This window comes from Rutilus rutilus (assembly GCF_951802725.1).
Source record: "Rutilus rutilus genome assembly, chromosome: 11".
Classification (NCBI taxonomy): Eukaryota; Metazoa; Chordata; class Actinopteri; order Cypriniformes; family Leuciscidae; genus Rutilus; species Rutilus rutilus.
The window spans coordinates 9,186,717-9,204,865 of NC_140216.1; the positions used below are offsets into that span (position 1 = coordinate 9,186,717).

Genomic DNA, 18,149 nt, shown 5'->3' on the forward strand with positions numbered 1-18,149 from the left:
ACTGCACATTTTATTTGGATGTTTTTGTAAGTCTCTATGACTGTTACATAAAGCCTGTGAGACTAGTAAATTGATAACCCAAATAATAAGTAACAAACAATAAAACTTTATATTCAAGAAACCAAAAACCATGACTTGACATGAAGAACAGAATATACAGCAAACATGAGGGGTTTAAATACACTGATGAACTTAACCATTCAACAAGACTAATAAACAAGAACCAATGATGAAACCAGACTAAATAATAAGAGCCCCCAGGATACTTCAAAATAAAACACAAAATTGTCATATCAACATAAAAAGACATGAACATAAAAACAAGCTAAAGAACATATTGAAAATGCTGAAAGGCGTATATGAATGTCCATCTTAATAGGCAGGTAAACAGCAGCCTGTTGTGGTCTTCTCCTTTTCTTCTCAAACAAGAGGCAAACCAAGGTAACCGGGCCTAACGGTTCAGCTGTTCACCACATTCATCCTAGCCATCAGCACTGCACTATATTTACCAGCTTCCTGGGTTACACAAGCCTGCCAAGGGGTGTGCACAAGCCCTCGACCCCTTCCTCTGTCCTCCGGATAAGCCTAGTTCTCTTGTCACTGCCATAGTAAACACACAAAAAGAATGGCGCACGGCCTACCGCTGAGGGAACAAACAAGGGGAGGGTCACATGTGAGACCCGGAGGACAGCAGCCCTCCAGACTATTCTAGGTAACTGGAATGTATACAGCGACCTCATGGCAGACTCCAAACTTGAGACCTCGTGTCTTTCTCCATGCCACTTCTGACTGTGTCGTCTTTGAGAAAGAAATTCGGGAGAAATGTATTTGCTTTTATCCTGCTGAACTGTGTCTGATTCACATTGGAACTTAAGAACAAACAGGTGAGTTCAAGAGCTACTTTAAAAATATAAACAGGATTGAATTAATGTACAAATTGCAAATTCTGATATAGGGCATATGCTTTTCCTGAATTGTAGTTTCCTGCTAGTTTATATGTAGTTCAAATCTAGTTATTTTATGTTACATGTTTGATGAACTAGAGAATTATATTAAAATCCTTATTTATTGAGGTTCTCTTACGGTATTTATTGTTACTCAGCCATTTTCACAACTGATAGTTTGTTGTCTATTTTGAAGCTGTCTTTTTTTTTAAATGAGTGCCACTGAAATGTGATATGGTATCTTTTTTCTCTGGGGAATACTTTCAGCCTTGTTGTGGTGTCTCAGAATGGTGATTAATAATAAGAAAAAACAATTAGCATCCCAAAATAGACGTCAGACCGGCCCATGTGACTTGGAGTGAAATAAAATCAGTAGCTGTCTCTGGGGTGATTAGACGACTTAGTGTTGATAATAGGCCCATGAAATGTCCTGGTCTAAATGGTTAGGCTGTCAAGGGCAAACCTACCGAGGGGATCAGAAACAGCTGGCAAGTGATACAACGGCGTTGATAAACTTAGCTTTGATTGGGAAATGTAGCCAAGGGTTACACGTGAATGCATTAAAATGATTTAAGGGACACTGGAATAGAACATCCGGGGTGATAAAGTAACAGAGAAAGAGAGCTTAAAGGGAGGGAGGATAGGCTGTGTAGTGGCCATGACAAAAGCAAATGGTAACTTCTTACTCATTGTGACTGAACGGGAATGTTTATTTGCCATTAAACTCTCAATCCTTACCCTTTGCAGCATGGCTAGTACATCAACAGAGGTCTTTCCGTTCAAGGACCAAGAGCTCCCTGCTCACCTCCTGTTTCAGTTGAACATACTGAGACAGGAGCAGATCTTTACCGATGTGATCTTGTGCATCGAAGACAGGGAGATCCCGTGCCACAGGAACGTCTTGGTTTCCAGCAGCCCATACTTCCGAGCCATGTTCTGCAGCAACTTTCGGGAGAGCAACCAGACTAGAGTGGACCTGAAAGGGATCGCATCGGAAGTCATTGAAGGTGTCGTGGATTACATCTATACTGGTACCATCACCATCACCATGGAGCTTGTGCTGCCATTGATGCAGGCGGCCTCCATGCTGCAGTACGGGAGGCTCTTTGAGGCCTGCTCCAACTTCCTACAGGAACAGCTCAATCCGGAAAACTGCCTGAGCATGATCCGGCTCTCGGAGATCCTTCACTGTGAGAGCCTCAAGGAGAGAGCCAAAGAGATGGCCGTGCGGTGTTTCTCGGACGTAGCTGCTTCCGAGGACTTCTGCGAACTTTCCCTTCCCGAGCTAATGTGCTACCTGGAGGACGACCGACTGTGCGCGGAGGAGGAGCAGGTTTTTGAGACGCTACTTGCGTGGATCCACCACGACCCCTTCTCCCGTCGAGGAGCCATTCACGACCTCTTCAAGAAGGTCCGTTTGCGGTTCATCCATCCGACGTACCTCTTCCAGTTCATCGCCAACGATCCGCTCGTCCAGTCGTCTACGCTGTGCACTGAGATCATTGAGTCTGTGCGACGTCTGATGTTTTCCGTAAGCGCCAAATGCACTCGAGAGCTGAAGCCTCTCTGGACCACACCGCGTCGCTACACTTGCCGAGAGACTCTGGTGGTGGTCGGAGGCCGCAAAAACAATGAACAGACGTCTCGGGAGGCACTTCTCTATGACGAAAGGACACAACGTTGGCAGTGGCTCGCTAAACTACCTTTGCGACTCTATAAGGCGGCTTATGTCTGTATTCACAGCATTCTGTACGTGGTGGGTGGCCTCAGTCTTAGTCTGATATCTGGAGACAGTGCGGTTAGTGCCACAGTGTACACACTCTCATTGAAGACGAACCAATGGAGGACTGCCGAACCCATGCTGGTGCCAAGGTACGCCCACCAATGCGTCTCCTACCTTCACTTTATCTTCGCTCTTGGTGGAATAGGGCCGAATAAGCAAATCTCAAATGCGGTAGAGCGCTACAACAGCATGTTCAATCAATGGGAGGCCATGGCGCCGATGCCCACAGCTGTCCTACACCCTGCAGTGGCAGCCAACGACCAGAGAGTTTATGTGTTTGGAGGCGAGGATGCCTTGCAGAACCCAGTGAGACTAATACAGGTAACGAAAGTCATTCGGAAAAGATAATCTGTGCTTCGCTCAAGGTGTGATCCCACAAATACCTCTCATCTTTCCAAGGTTTATCACATCTCCCGCAACTTGTGGTCTAGACTGGAAACCAGGACAGTGAAGAACGTCTGCGCACCTGCTGCAGTGATAGAAGACAAGATTTTTATTGTTGGAGGTGAGTAAATATTTTAAGAAAAATATGCAACATACATTCCAATTTTAGTGATTTATTTATTTATTTTAAAAAAGAAGTCATAATGTAAAACACGTAATAAATGTATGCATTAATTATTGATATTTTAGGTTTAAGTTGACACATTTTTTACTTTTATGCCTCCCATTGCTCACAACAATATTTAAAGGCCCCCTAGCCTAGTTTTCCAAAACTTATTTAAAAATAGTTATAAAAAAAAGTGAATAAAATAATTAATTTAAAATTAAAATAATTACATTTCTGAATCCCATAAGTTTAAAGGATGTTCTTCGGTGTTTCCACTCTTTTTAAACAATTTATTTATTTATATTAATCTTCCATCCGTTCATGCTTCACTGGTTAAGAATTAGGGATAATAAAAAAAAAAAAATTACTCACAATTTCTTCCCAATGTAATATTTCAGAGCTGAGCATAAGTAGAAAAAGAAAAAAAGAAAAAATAATTTATATGACATTTTCAGGTATAGAAAAACTATGGAAGCTTGTTTCCGCCAATGAATAATAAATAAATAATAATAATTGCGACTTTTTATCTCACAATTCTGACTTTTTTTCTCCCAATTGCGATATATCAAGTCAGAATTGTGACTTTTTTTTCTCACAATTGCGAGATATGAAGTCAGAATTGTGAGAAATAAAGTCGCAATTCTGAGAAATAAAGTCGCAATTGCGAGATATAAAGTCAGAATTGCGTGTTATAAACAGGCGCGGATTTATGGGTGGGCCTGGGTGGGCACGTGCCCACCCAGATTGATCGGTGGCCCACCCAATCAGATTAATAAAAACAATTACAATTTTTAATTTTAATAATAATGAATTAATAAGTAATTTCATTTTAATAGTCTCCTGAAGACAATCAGGACATTTATGTACAGTAGATACGTAGAAAAATAGCTACAAAATAAAAATATTATGTCGACATATCACGTGTCAGTCCAGTGATGCTATCACGCAACACCGCGGGGGCGCGTTTCGGACCAAAAGTTTTCCGTCGCCGCGGCAACCTAACTGAGCTATGGCTAAACAGCTATCATTGACACACTTAAAAAAAAAAAACACGTCTAGATGATGATATACTTCTGGACCATGTCATACCTGAGGAGGAGGAGGATCGTGAGACACTTAACGTTAGTGGCTTATTTTCTCATAAATGCGAACACGAAAAATTAAATTAATATTTTATGTTCTGTCTGTGGAGAGCCAACCCTTCTTCATCCGGTTGGTAGTATTACTTATTACTTTTTTGTGTGTGTCACGACCGTTATGGCATGTGTAGCCTATTTCATAAATATAAAACGCATGTGTTTGTGGACTGATATTTTTCTAATGTCTGGACTCCTTTATTAAGGGAGTATGGATATATAAACAGTTTTAATATGTATTAAATGCTTTTTCTGAGGATTTATATTTCAAGTTTTTACTGCAAATGTCACGTCCATAATGCTGGGATTGCCCAATTTTAAAGAATTTATCCTCAACTAGATTTGTGGTGTAGGTATTGTATAGGCTAATGTTAAGTTCAAATTGGGTGTGTGTCGCGATTTCGGTTTCATATTGTTACAGCCCTATTAGAATATAGACATTAAGAGAATAAATTGTAGGCTAATCTAATGCAAGTACTTTTACTTTTAATACTTAAAGTAGCCTACATTTAAAATCAGGTACTTTTTACTTAAGTAGGGTTTTCATTGTGGTACTTCTACTTTTACTGAAGTAAATATGTCTCTGGTTATTTGTACTTTTACTTAAGTATACTGAGATAGGCTACTTACTCCACCACTGTTCAAATCCAGAAGTTATACAGCAACTTATAGCCTATTTAAAAAAAGTTTTGTCAGTATTGCGGTTCTCTTTGTACGCTAACCCTAACCCTCTTTAATAAACGTTTTTTAACACAATTTAAACAACGTATTATTCAGTGCTACTTCTATAGATATATTAAGTTGCTCAAGCAAGTGGTAAAATATTTAACCATGTAGTAGTACTTAGCTAGCCTATATTAAAATCGCAAAGATTTTAAATTAAAACTTAAAATTGACAAAAACAGCCTACTCTCATGCCTTTTCTTTTGAATTTAAGTTTTAATACAATAAATCTTGCATGTCACAAATAACTTGCTTTTTCACCTCCACGAATGAGACGAGGTTGTTCATTATGTCGCCTTGTTGAGGTAAATTGTAGTTTTCCTTGCTTTACCCCGGTCTTAAAGTAGCCTAAAAAAGATGACTGTGAAAAAGAGTATAATTAAATTAAACGCATTTATGGTGAGATTATTATATTTTCATGTCAATCTGTGTTCATTTTGACCACGAACCATGCGCTGTCACTTTAATTCAGCGCGTGCAGCACAGAAGAAATAGACTCGGTCCGGAAACGATCTCTGCACTGCTATACGCACCGCAACTGGAACGCATCGCCAGACCGCACCCGCGCGCAGTGTGAAAGCTCTAATACGGAGCCCGGGAATCAGGTGTGTATAAAAACCGAGGCCCCTCCGTATATTCACCAGGCCCACCTATTAATGACGTTCTGTATCCGCCACTGGTTATAAAGTCGCAATTCTGGGAAATAAAGTCGCAATTGCGAGATATAAAGTCGCAATTCTGAGAAATAAAGTCGCAATTGGGAGATATAAAGTCAGAATTGCACGATATAAAGTCGCAATTGCGTGTAATAAAGTCAGAATTGTGAGATATAAACTATTCTGAGGTAAAAAAAAAAAAAAAAAGTCTTTTTCGTATTTTTTTCCCTTAGAATTGGACTTTATATCTCACAATTGTGTAGCATTTGCGTGTTATGTCAGAATTGCGTGATATAAAGTCGCAATTGCGAGAAAAAAAGTCAGAATTCTGACTTTATATCTCGCAATTCTGATAAATAAAGTCAGAATTGCGAGATGTAAACTCGCAATTGTGAGATAAAAAGTCGCAATTATCTTTTAAAATATTTTATTTTGTGGCGGAAACAAGCTTCCATAATAAACTGATGTTGAGGGGGTGAATTAAAAAAAGAAATATCTTGATTTTTTTGTTGTTGTTGTTGTTGTTTTGTCTTTTAAATCATTTTAAATTATCTTGAGGCCCCCTAGAACCACTGATTTAGTTGAATAATTGAACAATGTACAACAGAATCATAGAGATACATCTGAATTACACTATAATTGTCTTAATAGTATTAAAACAATAGAACAATTTTGTCAAAATAAAGACATTTTTACTGTACAAATCTAAATGGCATTAACAAATAGTCAACAAAAACATTTAAATATAGAATTTTAAATAAATTCACAGGTCAGTATTATACAATGTCAAAATGTTTATAATTTAGCCTCAACGCTAAACTCATGTCATGATTAATCAGAGCATAATTCAATGAATAGAGCAACATTCAATAAATGTTGAAATTAAATCAGTCAAGAGTAAAATCCTTGCCCCTTCCTATAGGATCATACAATATTCCAACCATGAAACATCTGTTGAGTTGATGCATTAATTAAACTGCTGTGTTTTGCCAATCTTTTTAGGATACACAAGTAGAGTGATTGCCTACGACACGAAAGCTAATAAATTTGTGAAGTGTGCCAACATGAAAGAGAGGCGGATGCACCATGCGGCCACAGTCATCAATAACAAACTCTACGTGACCGGAGGACGCTTCCTCAACGCTCATGATGTCATCGAGGACTCCGACTGCTTTGAGTGCTATGACCCTAAAACAGACGTGTGGACTTCTAAAGGATCTCTACCGTACAAACTGTTCGATCACGGTTCACTATCGCTGATCTGCGTCTCCAACCGCCCCAACCCACCATGATTGCTCAGGGGGTGCAACATCTCTGCTTGGGCGTCCCGTTCGCTCCCCTGCTCATTAAGGGAAATGAAAAATATGGGGCCACGGCTGAGACTGGAAACCATCTGAGGAAGGATGCATTGGTTTGTGGGTTGAGTATATCTCAGCTGTGGCTTTGATGGTATGCTGCTGGTGCTCGCCAGCATCTGTGCTGTCTTAATCAAAAGAGATTTGAGCTGGCAATTGCAAGTGTCACAGTGGACCTCAGGGAGTGAGCCCAGGACCTCAGAGCAAAATGGCAGACTTGCACAGCTGTCCCTGAAGAACTGCGACCCAAAAAATCTTTAGACAGATGTTTCTCATCAGAACAGCTCGAGCAGCCAATTTTTTTTAGTCAATAGTGCCTTGTTAACCTGAATTTAATTAGAATCCAGGAGATGTGACAATCTTTTTAGCCAGTGTAAAATCTGCAAGCATAAGGACATGAGTATGTGATGGAGTAATTGATGAGGTGAAGAGAACATTCCCTCGGAGCTATGGTGTGTGGTCGGTTCTGTGTAATTAATAAAGGCTCAAAACAAACCTAATGGATCATGAAATGCTTGATGTACCATGTACGCTAAAAGTATGTGGACACCTGCTTCTAATGAACAGAATTTATTATTTCTGCTACACACATTACTACTAACAGATGCATAAAATCAAGCATACACCAGGGTCATGCATTTCAAATCAACCAAACTTCCCCAGCTCAAATATTTGATTTTGTTCATATTTTTTCTGAAAGAAGACAAACATAAATAGAGATGAAAGCCAAAATATTAAATGCTATGGATGAATATTTATGATGTGATCCACTATTTATGCATGGAAAATTCGGTGAAGTGCTTTTTCCCATTTTGAACTGTCCACCGTTGCATATAATGCATCAAAGATTGCTAAAGTCAACAGATTTTACTAAACGACCCACCAATCTCAGTGTAAAAATAAAACACATTTTTACCATCCTGTAATCTGGCTCCAAATCTCAGGTGAAAATTGTAAATTTGACGCCCCTCTAGTGGATTACTCAGTCAATATACATTTATTACATTTAATATTATGACTTTCTTCTTCATTTATGTATTTCTTTCCCCCCCCAAAAAAAAAAAAAAAAAAAGGAAGATCAAAACCTCTGGTTGAGTTGACACTTATAGTATGGGGCCCTTTTCTGTTCCAGCAGGACAATGGACCCCTTTCTGTTTGTAACTCGGAAGTTAATAATGGGTAAACCTCAATTTAAATACTGTATATTTTGCATTCCCATTTGCTCCAACAGCAAAACAATCAACTTTTTGACTCCAAGGCCCCTCTTTATCGGAGACAGTATTTGAAGACACTCCTTAGCCTAACAGTTGTAATAAATCAACTAGGCTAAATTAAAAAATGTCAGTTTAATGTTGTACATCTTATTATATATATTTTTGTACATTTTAATAAAGATTAAGTTGATGTAACAAAATATAAATAATTTTAAGACTTGTAAGTTTGCCCAGCCCCCCGAGTAACCACTGCATTTCAACAACTTTCCAACTTTAGAGCAACTTTTATTTTAAATTGAAAAAAAAAAAAAAAAACGAACAAGATTTATATGTCAATTATTGTGGAAATGCAAATGTGGCATTACGGTAAGCCATGAGATCCAATTAGGTGCATCATGAATTAACATAGTAAATTAATTTAATATAAATAATAAATAAAGACTTTAAAATATTGGGTTTCTCGTTTTAGGCCCTTCTGATGACAAAAAGTTCTACATGTACAAAATTTGCAGAAGGGATAATTCACGCAGCACTAGATTATATATATATAGATTATATATATGTGTGTGTGGCCTGGTAAACCCTACATTATGGGGACAAAATGTCTCTACAAAGATGGTAATATCCAAAAAATTTCACCGTTTTCTGTGATGCAGGAGGGTTAGGGTTATATACACAAGGGGATAGAATATACAGTTTGTACAGTATAAAAATCATTATGTGTCATTATGGGAAAGCCCTGTGTGTGTGTGTGTGTGTGGTGTTCAGGTTTACACATTCTTTTGGCCATGTAGTTTATTTCCCCTTTGTGTCAAAATAGCTTTGATTTTAAGAAATGAAAATATGACTTTTGAAAGGACAGGAAGTGCTTGTTAGTAATGATTTGTGTTTGCTGCATTGTGTTGATCTCAAAGCCCTGTGCCTTGCCAACAGTTGGAAGAAGTTCTCTTGTATGCAAACTCGATTACTAAATAAAAGATGTGGGCTTGAAGAGCCCTGACATCTTTGAAGACACAAAGGACCAATGGATAGATAGAGATTCAATCAATATGTAGGCCTAATGCTGCTTGGAAGCTGTCTTTTGACCTTACCTTTGATGAAATAAGGTAAGAAATATCTGTTTGAACTGGACAAGTGAATAAAAGAAACGTTGAAGGATTTCTAGTCTATTCATTCATACAAACCGATCGATTCAGCTTAGTTTTCACTGCACTTTGTCATTTATGATACACACTGAGCATAACAAAGAGGTCTGACCGCGGGAGGTCAGCGTAACCGGAAGCACAGCTGGTCTCGCGCAAAGAAAGTACACACCTCAAGCGTACATAGTCCTTGACAACTGTTGTCTTGGTAACAACCAATCAGACCGCCGGACAGACTTGTTTTGCCACTGTCATCTCAGTTTAGGGTTACAGTTCACTGTCATCTCTCTTTCAGCTGAACCTCAGTGGGAATCTGTTTGTTTTTAAATGAGTAGGCATTAACTATTCAGGCCTAATGAAACAAGTTGACTGTACAGCTACAAATAAGCCCAAAAATAAAATATTGAGACCGCTAGTTTTTACATACTGTTACTCAAATGACAGAAAATAACTCATATTGAGGCATATTAGCCTACATGTGTTTCTCAAATAAGATTTTTTTTTTTAAATTAACATTTTCCCTAACAACCACCATATTTTTCTGCTCATTCTGCATATCTGCTCACAAGCTTCTTAAAGGGATAGGTCACCCAAAAAAAAAATACAAATTCTGTAATTTGCTCACCCTCAAGTTGTTCCAAACCTGTAACATTATGAGTTTCTTTCTTCCGTTGAACACAAAATAAGATATATATTGAAGAATGTTGGTAATCAAACAGTTGACGGTAGCCATTGACTTCCATAGTATTTATTTTTTTCCTACTATTTAAGTCAATGGCTACCGTCAACTGTTTGATTTCCAACATTATTTAAAATATCCACTTTTGTGTTCAACAGAAGACAGAAACTCACACAGGTTTGGAACAACTTGAGGATGAGTAAGTGATGACTACATTTTGGGGTGAACTATCCCTTTAAGAAATGTGAAACATGCCAGAAGTCAGCTGTTGAAAGTGATGTTTTTCTGCCCTCTAGTGGAGAATTTCAATTCGGTCTCTCCCCTGCTAGTTTATGTCATGCATCCACAGCTATTTGGATAGTCAAATGTCAAAATCATAAGGAGAAAACATCCTAAATGACTCTAGAATCCATATTTATCCATAAGTTTGTCACTAGTTTTAAAAAAAATAGCTTAAAAAGACAATCAATATTCAGGCTCATATGTGGAAAAGTTTGCATTGTCTTGAGGCTTGAGTACATTTCATATAATGGATCTCGTTTAGACTGCCAGCATCATTAAATACATCCTCACTGATTATATTATTTTTCTTTATTAGGGTTCCATAGAGATTACGGTTTTAATATACCCTCGTGATGTTATCTCTCATATGAGACAGTATTATTCCTTGACATATCCAATCTGATGATGAATGTTATAATATCAAATGCAATTTCAAATGTTGAAATTTCAAACGCTTTATTTATTGGCAATTCTGTTTCTTACTCTAAAAAAAAAAAAATCATAGATTTCATCATGCACACCAATCATTCTTTAACTTAGAGGAAGGCAGTACAGTCAGTTTTGCACAAAACAGAAGAACAAGTCAACAGGCCTGTATACCATCGCAGTGCATGCGTATTTATAAGTGTGCACGTGTTTTATTAAGTAAGGAAAAACTGAACAAATCTTTCCAAAAACCCTGACATGACTTAAGTACCTTCATATTACGAGATGTTAAGACTCCTAGGGTCTTTCATTGCACAAAATGGGTAATTAATAATATAATATAACATATTTTACAAAGTTTTAAGACATCAAAATAAACGTTGTTGAAATATTACAAAATATATTTAGAAGTTGAGAGAAGGTTCAAAATGAACATGAAAAGAAAAGCAAAATTTGACACTTAAAAATAAAAATCATTATTAATAATATAAATCATAGAACTTTATAACAATAGAGCCTATTTTAAAAGATCAGCGGATCAGATGAGATTCAGATATACAGCATGTACATAAACATCATATCCTACAAAAGTCACTTCCTATTTGAAAGAGAGAGTTGGTTTCCCCCTTCGGGCCGTCACTGTCTCCGGTAAATGTTATTGACTATGTACATCAGGTCCAAGACACATATTGCTCAGATTGTGGAGATTTGTTTGGCACAGCCGATCACTCCTTTATGAAACACTACAGCTTTTAGCATCCGCTCTTAAAAAAAAACACATCTTTACCCTCGTCTTTGACTAAAAGCTCATCAGACAGAGCAAAAATATATATCTGTAAGTACTCTCTGTAATTATCTAAAACGCCATTCGTTTGGACCGTGTCACTATTACAGCAGCGATTTAAACGAACAATAAGAAAAACATTTGGTAAGACTTGATCTTGAATTGTTGTGGAGGCTGAGTTCATCAACAGGTCGACTAGTTCTTCCTAAAAGGGGAAAATTAGTCCGTTTGGATGCCTATTTACACCTATATCATTTAGGCTGATCATTCAGCTACTATTTACATACAATTGAACCACTATTCTTTACTATATTGAAAAATATACATTCAGGCCTTGGTTCTTTCAGTAATCAAAGCAGCCTTGCGTTTTCTTTTTCACACTGTCATTTTCATTTCCTTCCGTGTTAATTCAGATTCATCTGTTTTTGAGAAAAGCTGGTCAAAATAAGTTTTAAAGTGTGTTAAACTACATTCCAAAGCTCCAATCACAGAATCAAACCATTTCCTGAGAAGGCTGGTGCTTAAGGACTCATGCTGGAAGAGGGACGGCTTTATTCCTTCACCTCTGGCACTTTTTAAATGGACAAGAAGAGGTATTGAAGGTACGTTACAAAGCTAAGAAAAGTGGCCGTACTGTCACACGTAACAACGTACCTTTTACATAGCAAGCTTATTTCTGTCTGGCACGTTCACAACAGGCGAGAACAGTAGAAACAGGAGCGCTTTAATAGGAAGGACCACACCGTGAAAGTTCCAAGCACTTGGGATCCTAAACCTCTTTGATAGTCCGTTCAGAAGGTTTGAAGTGGGAAGAACTGGTGCTGGACATGTAGACGGAATGGGTCCTGCGGTGCAGACGGGCACGTTTGGTGGTCAGGTTACGCCTGCTGTTGCTGATGATGTCGTTGATGAACTTCTTGCAGTCCACGCAGACCTCCATGGTGCTCCAGTCCTCCGTGAACTGCTCGGGAAGCTCCAGCTCGTCTTTGGAGGACGAGCGCTCGCCGTGCTTTGATGACCTGAGAGGGATCGTGACAGGAAATACTCTTACTGGAAGCTCTTACTGTGGCACAGATGATGCTCATGATTTCTGAAGCTCACCTGGACAAGGATCGCTGAAAGCTGTTGCGCTTGTGGCTGGATGCGGAGGAGGTCTTCTCTGCCGGGGCTGATGCTCCAGACTCCTTTTTGGGCAGAATGCTGGGGCCCAGAGAGGAGATGGGCAGGCTGCCATGGGGCTTGGAGGGCAACTTCATCTGAGATGAGAGGATATGAGGTCATTAGCAAATTGAAAAATGCACACAACCGTTCAAAATGTTTGAGGTCAGTCAGATTAATACCTTTAATACCTTTATTCAGCAAGGATGCAACAAATTGACCAAAAGTGACAGTAAAACATTGATAATGTTACAAAATATTTATATTTACAATAAATGCTGTTTTTTTTTTCATTTTTCTATTTATCAAAGAACATGAAAAAAAAAAAATGTATCACAGTTTTCAAGTAACTGTTTTCAACACTGATAATAAAAATAAGGTTTCTTAAGCACCAAATTAGCATATTAATGATTTATTTATTTCCAAAGGATCATGTGACACAGAAAACTAGAGTAATGGCTGCTGAATATTCAGCTTTGCCTTCACAGGAATAAATTGCATTTTAAAATATATTAATATAGAAAACAGTTAATACTGCACAATATGACTGTTTTTACTGTATTTTGATCAAATAAATGCAGCCTTTTTGAACAAAAGAGACTTCTTTTAAAAACATTAAAGATGACCTATTATGCCCTTTTTACAAAGGCTTGATTTAGTTTTTGGGGTCAACTAGAATTTTCATGCTTGACTGTTCAAAATACACATCATTTTTCACATATTTTACATTGTTGCAGCACCTCTCTTCTCAGTAATGCTCTGGGGTGCGTTTCCCGTACAACTATATAGCTCGCTGCTTGACTACCATAGTACGATGCATCGTTGGAGAAATCAACTAGCTAGTCACGACTGTTTCCCGAAACCGTATGTCGCAAAGTATCGTTCAGCCACGTTGGTTTATGACGTCTCGCACGTGGTGAACTAATAACTTATTTTAATTAATCTGTTTGAGATCGAATTAACGCTAGATTTTGTCATATAAGTTACAGACATGGCATCTGAAGACCATTTCTAATTTTTCCTCAGTTATTTTGCTTTATTAATAGACTCAATATTTGGCTCGTTCTTACATAGTAGAGCACGTTCGCACATGCGCAGTCTTCAAAAACGGTGCTTAAAATCTCTTGACAAACTAAAAGACATAAATTACATTTGTATGTATATTCTAAATAAATAACACGGGTTGTAGGCTACTGAATGTCAGCTTGCTTATTTTGCTAAAGATAAGGATTTATTCAGTCTACATCTCATGTAAACTAGAAACTATGCTTCTAACCACAGCTCGAGAGCTGTCGTTCCAACCACACAAGTTTGCGATGCTGTTTGCGAACGTTCGTTGGAACGATGGTTTCGGGAAACACCAAATCGTTGAACTATGCTGATAACGACGGAACTTGCGACCATACTTGGCTAACGATGCTTTCGGGAAACGCACCCCTGTTTAGTTCCTGTCTCTTATGAAGCTCCTCCTTCCAATAAGCAAACTGTTCTCTGATTGGTCAGCGTGTTGTGATTGGTCAACCGCTTCGGCACGTTCCTATCTGCGAGTTTTGACACACTACCAGCACAATTAAACCAGGTCTTTTCCCCTTTTTTTGGCTTGGACATGAATATTTTAAATGAGTACAATGGAGATGTTTCAGGGAGTTCAGAAACAGTGCACACTGATATGGAGAACACCACTTTGCAGACATTTTTCATGCTCAAACAGCAACATTACACACTAAAGATAGTTGAAAATGTGCAAAAACCATAATAAGTCCTCTTTAAATAAATAAATATTAATGCAAAAGTAGCAATGAGTTAAAGATGTTACATTTACCTTCTTACAACACTGTGAACAAACAGGCCTGTGAGAGTAAAAGGAGAAGAAATATGATTCCACTGCACATCACTACTTTGTTTTCATTATTTAAATTTCTGAATGAAAAGCTCCACCCACCTCTTACAGAACTGGCAGGTGTAGGACCAGGTGAAGAACGAGAACTTCTTCGTCCGACACGAGAAGCAAAGCTAACGGAATAAATTGCACAATTGAAAACTTACTGTAGTGAGCTGCCAGTATTTTAAGTATCATACAGTAGGAGTGCTCCAAAAATAGAAGAGTATTTCAATAAAGCTTGGGCTGTACATTTACAGTGGGCAGTGAATGTACAAGAGTAGAGAAAATGTACCTTTCCTTTCTTCAGCGCATTATAAACCTCTTTATACTGTTGGAACTTCTCCAGCTCTGCTTTAACAAGAACCTGTCTGATATGCATCACCTCCTCGACGGTCAAAGTCAGGCACTCGACAGGGTAGCAGAACTCCTCCTGAAACAAACACATCGCTTTCACAAACATGCCGAAGGATATGTTGCATATTTAAACATGCCATGCTGTCACACCCAAGAATGAGGGATGGAAAAACTATTACATGCTAGACCACGACTCTGCAGGGTTTCACCCTCTGCCAAAAACAACACGAAACAAAACCAACACCACAATGGAGATGGCGGCTAAGCAATGTTAAAGGGTTTGTTCAGCCAAAAATCAAAATTCTGTCAGTAATTACTCACCCTCATGTTGTTCCAACCCCGTAAGATTTTCGTTCATCTTCGGAACACAAATTAAGATATTTTTGATTAAATCTGAGAGCTGTCTCACTCCTCCTTCTATGTAATTGAAACTTGCTGGCCCAGAAAGTTAGTAAAGACAATATTTAAAATAGTCCAAGTGACTACAGCGGCTCAACCATAAGTTTATCAAGCGACGAGAATACTTTTTGTGCGCAAAAACAAACAAAAATAACGACAGCACAACGCTTCTGGGTTGTACGTCAGAACGTAACATTGTCCTTTCTAACTTTCTGGGCCGGCAAGTTTCAATTACATAGAAGCCTATGGAGGAGTGAGACAGCTCTCAGATTTAATCAAAATATCTTACTTTGTGTTCCGAAGATGAACAAAAGTCTTACGGGGTTGGATCAACATGAGGGTGAGTAATTACTGGCAGAATTTTCATTTTTGGGTGAACTAACCCTTTAAAGGAATGTTAAACACTCTGTTCATGTTGCTATGCAAGATTCACCTCTATAGGTCAAGCCTTGTATGAAAAATTTGCATATGAAGATGAGTGGGAATCTTCATGCTCTGTGCTAAAAAAAAAAAGCACGGCGCCCCAAGAGTAGTCCTTACCCAATTTAATAAGGAACACTTATTTAAGCACACATAAAAGCCAATAGACATCTCTAATACTCACATTCAATCACCTTAACTACCACTCAACAAGACAAATCATCACTACAAAATAGACTCATATTGGCTTTTATGCCCCTTGTCACCCAGTGTTAGTGTAGTATCATCAATATGTAGTTTAATAGGACGTACCACACGACCGCTGCCTAATGCGTGAGCCTGACCAAAGAAAACAACATGATATTTGTTGAAAACTGACTGGAGTATAGTTTCATGTACAAAAACAAAAAGTGTCACTGATACTCCCTAAATGTTATAAAACAAGTAAATGTTAAATTAAAGTAAATTAAAGTATATTTTAAATGGGCAGAAAGTTTAAGAAACACTAAGCCACTGTAAGAAAGAAAGCAAAGACAAACCTATTTTAAAAGCACACTGTTAAATTGTTGTTACATTATAAATTATGGGGAAAAAAGAAAATGAGGCATATCTATCCACTGGTATATAATATAATATAATATAATATAATATAATATAATATAATATAATATAATATAATATAATATAATTAGTGCTGTCAAATCGATTAATTGTGATTAATACTGCATTTAACATAAGTCTGTTTATATAATATATGTGTGTATATGTATATATGTATATATGTATATATATATATATATATATATATATATATATATATATATATATATATATATATATACACACACACACACACACATATATATGTGTGTGTGTGTGTGTGTGTGTGTGTGTGTGTGTGTATATATATATGCGTGTGTGTCTGTGTATATATATATAAACACTCATATGCATGTATAAATATATGTGTGAGTGTATATACAGTATAGACGCACACACACAGAGACATACGTATATATAAATATAAAATATATACACACATATATTATGTAAACAAACTTTTATGTTAGATGTGATTAATCGCAATTAATCGATTTGACAGCACTTAATATAATTATTGTATTATATTATATTATATTATAATTATTATTACTTTGCAAATATGGCTGGCTATCTCTATATTATCCCTTACTTCACCCTTTTATTTAAATCTTAATAATAACTTATCAAAATCTAACACTTTTTGAATGATGCACATAACTTAGGCATTATTCAAAAGGAGGAAGTTCGTTGAGCAATGTTGTCTTCCATTATGATCATAAAATCATCTTGATGACGGGTAACTGAAGTGATTTTAGTGTCGGCCCACTTCCTTTTGCAGTTTTCCCTATACTGGCCATGCAACATTGTGCAACATACACACATGAAGCAACAGCCCAGCTGAAAGACTATAAAGCGATCTCACTGCAGATGAAATAGTGATGAAATGACTCCTCCAACATAATGCAACATAATCTGTGGGCATGAGAATGTGGAAGATGTGTGCTTTACCTTGTTGTCCGAAGACAGCTTCAGTGTAAGGCAGGGAAAGGAAAGTAGAGCAGTTACAGCTCTCTATCTAGTGTACTGCAATAAAACTACAGTATCACTCACTATCTAGAATGGTTTAATAATCATTTTCATGTAAAAGGTCTGTGATTGTCAAATTTACAACCGTTCAAAGACCTCCGAGGTTTCGCAATCAGCACTGATCAGTTACGGTCCTTTAGGCAGGACCTAACACAGTCAGCTTGGCTAAATCTGAACCAGTCCATTTTTCATAAATTAAGCTTCACGTAGTAAATCTATCAAGGCGGATAGATTATATGATGCACTAATGTTCAATGTTTAGGGTACTTTTTTTTTTTGAAAGAAGACTTATATTTGATCAAAATACAATAAAAAAAAGACCCCAAACTTTTGAACGGTAGTGCAAGACATTATTCACTGAAAATCTTTCCCTTTTGGGATGTGTATCGTCAGCGTAGCTGCTTTCAATGTGTGAATAAGAATGACACGAGAAATTAGAGCAGTCCCAGACCGTTCCCCTAACAATACGCCCAAGCCCCCTAAGCAGCTGTATGGCATAGAGTAGCCTTTAATTGATCTTCTGAATTGAAAATGAAAGCACAAGTTCTCCTTTAACTCTCTCTCTCTCTCTCTCCACACTCAGGGCCTGCAATTTTGCGGCAATGGACAGACTCCTGAGAATCTAATTATACT

The 18,149-nt window shown here is 37.6% G+C and overlaps 2 protein-coding genes across 11 annotated transcripts in view; one reads left to right on the top strand and one right to left on the bottom strand.

Moving 5' to 3' along the window:
* Positions 1-585: 585 nt before the first annotated feature.
* On the top strand, positions 586-8,200 carry klhl38a (kelch-like family member 38a). The gene is made up of 4 exons (XM_084424008.1): positions 586-884; positions 1,692-3,048; positions 3,127-3,232; positions 6,795-8,200. The coding sequence occupies exons 2-4, from the start codon at positions 1,693-1,695 to the stop codon at positions 7,082-7,084; spliced, it is 1,752 nt and encodes a 583-aa protein (XP_084280134.1). The 5' UTR covers positions 586-884; position 1,692; the 3' UTR covers positions 7,085-8,200.
* A 2,594-nt stretch (positions 8,201-10,794) lies between these two features.
* The window catches only part of spire1a (spire-type actin nucleation factor 1a), a 47,650-nt gene continuing 40,295 nt past the window's right edge, over positions 10,795-18,149 (bottom strand). For 3 of the 10 annotated variants that reach the window (XM_084424681.1, XM_084424690.1, XM_084424685.1), the window contains 7 exons: positions 17,439-17,456; positions 16,200-16,226; positions 15,007-15,144; positions 14,775-14,845; positions 14,655-14,682; positions 12,776-12,930; positions 10,795-12,693 (listed from right to left, as the gene is read on the bottom strand). In XM_084424681.1, coding sequence (XP_084280807.1) covers positions 12,444-12,693; positions 12,776-12,930; positions 14,655-14,682; positions 14,775-14,845; positions 15,007-15,144; positions 16,200-16,226; positions 17,439-17,456 — 687 coding nt within the window. In that variant the 3' untranslated portion in view covers positions 10,795-12,443. The remainder of the gene's footprint in view (positions 12,694-12,775; positions 12,931-14,654; positions 14,683-14,774; positions 14,846-15,006; positions 15,145-16,199; positions 16,227-17,438; positions 17,457-18,149) is intronic. The other 7 variants (XM_084424686.1, XM_084424682.1, XM_084424689.1 and 4 more) reach the window with 3 other exon arrangements.

What these genes read in the sequence shown, in the direction of transcription:
- klhl38a (XM_084424008.1), top strand. Translation starts at nt 1,693, where the DNA reads ATGGCTAGTACATCAACAGAGGTCTTTCCGTTCAAGGACCAAGAGCTC. An exon ending in ACCCAGTGAGACTAATACAG is followed by an intron (nt 3,049 to 3,126) that starts GTAACGAAAGTC and finishes CATCTTTCCAAG; the next exon opens with GTTTATCACATCTCCCGCAA. An exon ending in CAAGATTTTTATTGTTGGAG is followed by an intron (nt 3,233 to 6,794) that starts GTGAGTAAATAT and finishes CAATCTTTTTAG; the next exon opens with GATACACAAGTAGAGTGATT.